Genomic DNA, 6,812 nt, shown 5'->3' with positions numbered 1-6,812 from the left:
AGGTGGTGTTATGGTTGAAGTGGCTGGCTTGCCACATGGCCAGCCATAGGTTTTTTTTTTTTTTTTTAAAAATTTTTTTATTTTTTTTTTTTTTTTTTTTTTTTTTTTTTTTTTTTTTTTAATTTGACCACAGAAAGACAAAGATGAGAAAGCAAGCCACCAGGTCCAGGACTCAAACCGTAGTCAGCCATGTGGGAGTGTCCAGCACCTTAACCACCATGCAACCCGCTGGTCCCCCAGACAGTATTTCATGAAAGAGGTTTTCCCTATCTTTAGCAGATTCTTCACCTTCTGGAATACCCATTATATGGATATTTTAATGTTTCATGGTGTTTAGAACTTCCTGTATGTTGTCCTTGTGGTTTTTCTTTTTTGGTTATCTTTCTCTTCTTTTTGGTGATTTGGTCTATGCTGGAGATTTTGTCTTCGAGGTCAGAAATTCTTTCTTCTGCATAGTCCAATCTGCTGCTAATACTTTCTAGGAAGATTTTAATTTATTGTATTGTATTCATCAGTTCCAGAAGTTCTGTCTGATTTTTTTTTTGGAGAGGTTTTTGCTACAGGGCACGTGTGCTCGCCAGAAAGAGACAGAGAGACAGAAAGCGAGAAATCACCCCCCAGGGCAGATGGCCACACTGTAATTCCTTCTCCTCCATTCTCCTCTCAGGATCTTGGGCACGCACGCACATGCACCCGGCGTGAGTTTAAGCCACTGGGTCTGGGACTCGAACTGCGGTTGACTACATGGGAGCCCACCCGACACAGCTATTACGCCAATTGCTGGTCTCAGTTCCGTTTGTTTTTTTTATTAGGGTGTCTATTTCTTTATGAAATTCCTCTTTCATGCACTGAAATGATTTTCTCATTTCCTGGAACTGATGATCTGTTTTCTATTGTATCTCATTGTGTTTCGTCACTGTGAAAATTCGGAATTCTTTTTCTGACATTTCGGTGTATTTCCCGGTGCTATCCTTGTTTTAAAAAACAAGGCTTTCACCTTGTTTTCTCATGTGTCTTCAAGGTCTGTGCTGGTTTTTAGTCACCTGATGTGCTATTCACTGTTTTCTATTTATTGGAGTAGGTCCTGTAGTCCTGGCGGAGGAGATTTCAGCCTGAGTTCCCAGGCGTGCCTGTGGGTGATCTGTGTCTCCCAGGTCAGAGCAGTTATGGGTACTGTCAGGTGCTTGGCTCCTCTGCTGAACGTTCAGCTCTTGAGGAGGTGGGAACAAGCTAAGGGGATGGAACTTGGTGAAGGATCCAGTCTTTCACTGCGCAAGTGCAGTGTGCGGGCCGTGAGCTAAAGGTTCCGAAGTGTCTCCCAGGCCCCGAGCTTGGACCCACCCTGCCCAGACCAGGCTCAAGGCTCCTGGTGGGCAGGTAGGCAAGGTGAACGCAGGCTGCTGAGGCAGTGGGTGATGGGCCCAAAAGTTCTGAAGTGTCTCCCAGACCCCGAGCACAGACTCACCCTAAAGGCCTGCCCAGACTGGACCCGAGACTCTGAGTTTATTATTTTTAATAAGTTTGTTTTGGTGGAATACATTTTGAAATCTATGCATAATTTTTTCATAATGTACATTTTCCATGACTTGTTTGTTCGTTTTTTGTGTTTATAACCACTTTCTACCTTTTGTTTGTTTTGAGAGAGATTTTTGCTGTAGGATGTATGGGCTTGCCAGAGAGATGGAGAGAGACAGAGAGTGAGAGATCACCCCTGGGGGAATGGCCATGCCATAATTCCTTCTCCTCTAGGCTCCTCATGGGATTTGGGGCATGCGCGCACATGTGTCCGGCATGAGTTTCAAGCTGGGTCGAGGACTTGAACCACAGTCAGCCATGTGGGAGTCCAGCACCATAACCACAACACCACCTGCTGGCTCCTCCATGACCTTTTGGAAGACGCTGCATAGTAATTTTTTATATTTATTTAATTTTGTTTGTTATTATTATTTATTTATTTTTAAATTTGACCAGAGAGAGACAAAGAAAGAGTAAGAGAAAGGGAAGGAGAAAAAGTAAGAAAGCAAGCAGTCAGCCATGTGGGAGTCCAGTGCCTTAACCACCATGCCACCCGCCCCCACCCCCTGTAATTTAAGGAAGGACTTATTCCAAGTTTCATACATTCACATTTTTGTTTTCAATTTGTTGGAGGCCTGTGTGCTTGCCAGGAAGAGACAGAGGGATGGAGAGGGAGAGAGGTACGCTGCAATCCTTTCTCCTTTGTTTCTCCGTCCTGCTGGGATCTGGGCACACACCCAGCATATTTTCTAAGCCGCTAGGTCTGGGACTCGAACCATGCTGTAGGCCTTGTGGAATCTAGACGCCCTAACCACCACACCACTGGTTGGGCCAACAATAAATGTTTTGTTTAATATTTTTATTTAACTTTATTTATTCATTCATTTATTTTAATTTGACCAGAGAGAGAGACACAGAGAGAGAGAGGGAACGTGAAAAAGCAAGCCACCAGGTCCAGGACTCAAACCGCGGTCGGCCACGTGAGAGTGTCCAGTGCTTTAACCACCATTCCTCTTGCTGGTCCCTTTTTTTTAAAAAAAATTTTATTTAATTTTATTTATTCATTCATTTATTTTAATTTGAAAGGAGAGAGACACAGAGAGAGAGAGGGAAAGTGTTCTCAAGAATAATAAATGTTTTAACAAGCATTTGAACATGGCCTGTTTATAAACCGTGGACCGCCTATATTTTTGCAAGATCCCCTGTGGGAATCCACATCAGATCTATTACCTAAAAACACCATGCCTTGGGAACCAGCAGTTAGCGTAACGGCTATGTCGCTGGACTCCCACGTAGTCGACCGCGGTTCGTGTCCCGGACCCGGTGGCTTAAAACTCACGCCGGGCGCGTGTGCGTGCATGCCCAAGATCCCGGGAGGAGAATGGAGGAGAAGAGATTGCGGCGTGGCCATCCCCCCTGGGGGGTGATTTCTCGCTTTCTGTCTCTATGTCTCTCTCTGTCTGTCTGGCGAGCGCACGCGCCCTATAGTGGAAAAAAATCCTCTCAAAAAAAAAAAAAACACAAAAAACAAAAAAAAACACCATGCCTTGGGTTTGGCGGGGCCTCACTCAAGTTTTCTCTGAGAACGGGAATTCCATGGACTCGAGGGGCCGAACCAAGGCCTGGCCACCCCTTCTCTGTCTCTCTCCTGGTTTCTTTGGGAAAACTCCCCTCCATGTACCCACACAGCGGTGGGCTTGTCACCATTTTGAAATGGTCCTTGCAGGTGATGCAGAATCCGAAAGGCCCCCAGGGAGAACCTCCCTCCCCCCCGCCACGCAGTTCCCACGCAGTTCCTTTCCTCGGGGCGGCTACGCTGGGTTCCCGGGGCTCCTCCCTGAGACTGTCTTCCTGCACTGCCACGCGTGCTGTGACCGTGCTCGTCCATTCCCACCTCCGACGGTCTGCAGGTCACTGGCACAGCAGCGCCTCCTCGCGCATCCGCGCCCTTGGGCTGTGCTGCTGCACAAGAGTTGCTGTACTCTAGTTTTTTTTTAATGACTTAATTTTATTTATTATTATCATTTACAGTTTTTTTCCATAGGGCATGTGTGCTCACTAGAGAGCAAGAAAGAGAGGGTGAGAGGAAGTGAGAAAGCAAGCCTCCAGTTCCAGGACTCTAACTGTGGTCCGCCATGTGGGAGTCCAGTATCTTTTTAAAAAATATTTATTTATTTATCTTGTTATAATTATGTTCTAATTTGATGGGAGAAGGAGAGATGGAGGGGGAAGGAGAGAGAGAGAGAAAGCGAGAGAGCAAGCTGCCAGGTCCGAGACTTAAACCTTGCACAAACAGGAGCAAGTGTTGGGTATTGCCCCAGAGTGGGATCTGCAAGGATCTTATTGTTTTTCCTTTTAACTTGCTATAGAGTGTACGTACTCACTGGAGAGAAAGAGAGGGAAAGTGAGAAAGCACTCCCCAGGGAGGACGGCAGTCCCTTCTCCTCCACTCTCCTTTTGGGATTTTGGGCACGCACGCACATGTGCCAGGTGTGTTTTCCAAGCCACTGGGTCTGCGACTTGAACGGTATAGTGGGTCATATGGGATCCAGCCGGTTAACCACTATACCACCCGGCTAGCCCAGGATCTTTTTTTAGGTTTATTTATTTCTTCCATTGGGAGGGGCGGAGACAAGCACCCCCCAACAGAGTCCTCACGTCATGACCCACCCCTGCTTCAGCCAGGATCCAGAGTATATCCGCACGGCAGCGCGTCCCGAGCACGTCAGGAGATTCTGACGTGCAAACCTGGGGCCCTCCCACGCATCCAGCCCCACGGGGCATCGTGCTAGCACTGCGCCATGGCAGGTTCCCCTGCCAGGAACTTACTGTGTCTGTCTTTCTCTCCAGGCCAAAGGATGCGATTCGAGCCCTGAAGAAGCGGCTCAATGGGAACCGGAACTACAGAGAGGTGATGCTGGCATTAACAGTGAGTGCTGCCCTGGGGGGAAGCATCTGGAAACGCCAGATCCCAGCATGCCCCGCCCCACACAGGGCCTCCTCTGTCCAGTGGCCCAGCCTCTGAATGGCGCGGTGCCTGAGCAGGGCCTTCTGGTAGTGCCCACCTCTGAAACAGGGTGCGCTTCGTCTTGGTAGCATGCACCAGCAGAAGACGAGGTGAGGACAGCACAGTGGGGCACAGAAGCACAGCGCGTGGGAGCGAGGGCCTGAAGCAGGCACCCCCTTTGTGCGACTAGCCTGCTCTGAGACTTCAGCCTGCTTCTCAAGCCAGGCACCAGTTTCCTCAAAAAAGCATTAACCCCCAGCTATTGTGCTAAGCTTGTCAGATGGTCACGCAGATGTTTATAACCTCTTTCCAAAATATGTTCATTGCCCCCCTTATCCAGATGAGGAAGGCTGAGGCCGGAGAGGTCCAGAGGCTTGCCAGCCTTCGCAGCTGACGGGGCACTGAGCTCTGGATTGCCACCCTAAGGTGGTCTTCTGTATGGGGTAGAAATGGAAAAGAGCTGAAGAGTTTCTGGAGAAAGCCACTAAGTAACTGCTTTTAGGAAGGAGCAGACCAGATATTTGCCCTTCCTTAAGATGTCAAAGAATGAAAAGGACAAGTTCTGGGGTTATTTCCATCTTGAAAGCTAGCAGTTCTTCAGATGTGGCCAAATCTGGGCCACAGCGAGTTCCTGTAATAGAAACTGTAGCAGGTCATCCTGTGGGCTTCTCTGCAGGTTAGAGACCTTGGGGTTTAGCCAATGATTCCTTTTGTTTTACTTATTTATTTTTTAGTGGGATTTTTGCTGTAGGGTACATACGCTCACTGGACAGACAGAGAGAGACAGAGACACAGAAAGTGAGAAATCACCCCCAGGGGGGCTGGCCATGCCACAGTCCCTTCTCCTCCATGCTCCTCTAGGAACTTTGGGGACACTCGCATGCACACTTGGCGTGAGTTTAATGCCACCGGGTCCTAGAACGATGTGGGAGTCCAGCGATGTAACTATTTCTCCGTCTGCTGGTCCCCAGGTTTCCTTCTAAAACAGACAAATGGTTAGGATGTTTTTTGTCCAAGTAAAAACCCAAAACTTGGGGCCAGCAGGTGGTGTGGTGGTTAAGACACCGGACTCCCACATGGCCAGCTGGGGTTCAATTCCAGGTTGTCTGTTTCCCAGTGACCTAAAAAATCACAACAAATAAATGGATAAATAAATACAGGTTTAAAAATGAAACTTTTTTTAAAAAAATAATCATTAAAATGGAGAAGGGACTGTGGCTTGGTCATCCCTGCTGGAGGGTGATTTCTCACTTTCCTTCCCTCTGTCTCTCTTCTCTAGCAAGCACACGCACCCTACAACAAAAAAAGCCTAAAAAAACAACAACAACAAAAACTTATTAGGTGGTACCAGCAGTTAGCGTAATGGCTATGTCGCTGGACTCCCACGTAGTCGACCGCGGTTCGAGTCCCGGACCCGGTGGCTTAAACTCACGCCGGGCGCGTGTGCGTGTGTGCCCAACATCCCGAGAGGAGAATGGAGGAGAAGGGATTGCGGCGTGGCCATCCCCCCTTGGGGTGTGATTTCCTGCTTTCTGTCTCTCTGTCTCTCTCTGTCTGTCTGGCGAGTGCACGCGCCCTATAGCGAAACCCTCTCCAAAAAAAAAAAAAAACTTATTAGGAGAATATTCCCTGCCAGGAAATTGGGATTTGAATTATAAAGGAGAGAAGACCAGCTGAGAAATAAGGAGTGAAAAGCTTTTTTCATCCCCTCAGGATTTGAGCTACAACATTCACCAAATCCGGAATGAGGCCCCAGATGAATTCTTTTCAGTGACTCTGGTCACTAGAGAATGAACTCTGGTTCCTCGGGGCATTTTCCTAGTACCTGAAACGTCCCTTTTATGCACCCGACCTCACGGTAGCTGTATGAGGTGAAATCTGCACGTGCCTTCCTGCAGCGGGGCGTGACGGACGCCACTTGACCTTCCCAGATGGCCGGGTCTCTGCTGCACACCCGCGATGCCTTCGGGAGGCCTGTGAAAGGGCAGAGCCGTTGCCCACTCTCTGAAGGCGCAGACAGGCACATGTGCACGGGCTCACATGGCAAAGTCTGCTTCCACGACTTCGCTTACCCGATTAGTCGCCCTTGCTCCCCCTGCCTCTGTGGCCCTTCCTAACTTCATAGCCATCCATGTCTCCTCCAAATTGTTCGTATTTACCCAGAGCGAGAGTTAGTGAGAGGTCCTGAGGGCTCACTGCCCGGGTCTTGGTGGACTTAAACGACTCTTTCTTTCTTTTCTTTTCTTTTTTTTTTAATTTTATTTTTCCTTCCCTTTATGCAAAAGAGAGA

General features: G+C 48.3%; 1 protein-coding gene across 4 annotated transcripts in view; it reads left to right on the top strand.

Moving 5' to 3' along the window:
• The window catches only part of TOM1L2 (target of myb1 like 2 membrane trafficking protein), a gene marked incomplete at its 5' end in the record, with an annotated part of 90,003 nt that overhangs the window by 20,709 nt on the left and 62,482 nt on the right, over window positions 1-6,812 (top strand). For all 4 annotated transcript variants that reach the window (XM_014592911.2, XM_014592910.2, XM_014592909.2 and 1 more), the window contains 1 exon segment: window positions 4,366-4,444. In XM_014592911.2, coding sequence (XP_014448397.2) covers window positions 4,366-4,444 — 79 coding nt within the window.

The sequence above is a fragment of the Tupaia chinensis genome, unplaced genomic scaffold, assembly GCF_000334495.1.
Source record: "Tupaia chinensis unplaced genomic scaffold, TupChi_1.0 Scaffold138725_1, whole genome shotgun sequence".
Taxonomy (NCBI): Eukaryota; Metazoa; Chordata; class Mammalia; order Scandentia; family Tupaiidae; genus Tupaia; species Tupaia belangeri.
This window is presented reverse-complemented; position numbering and strand designations above follow the sequence as displayed.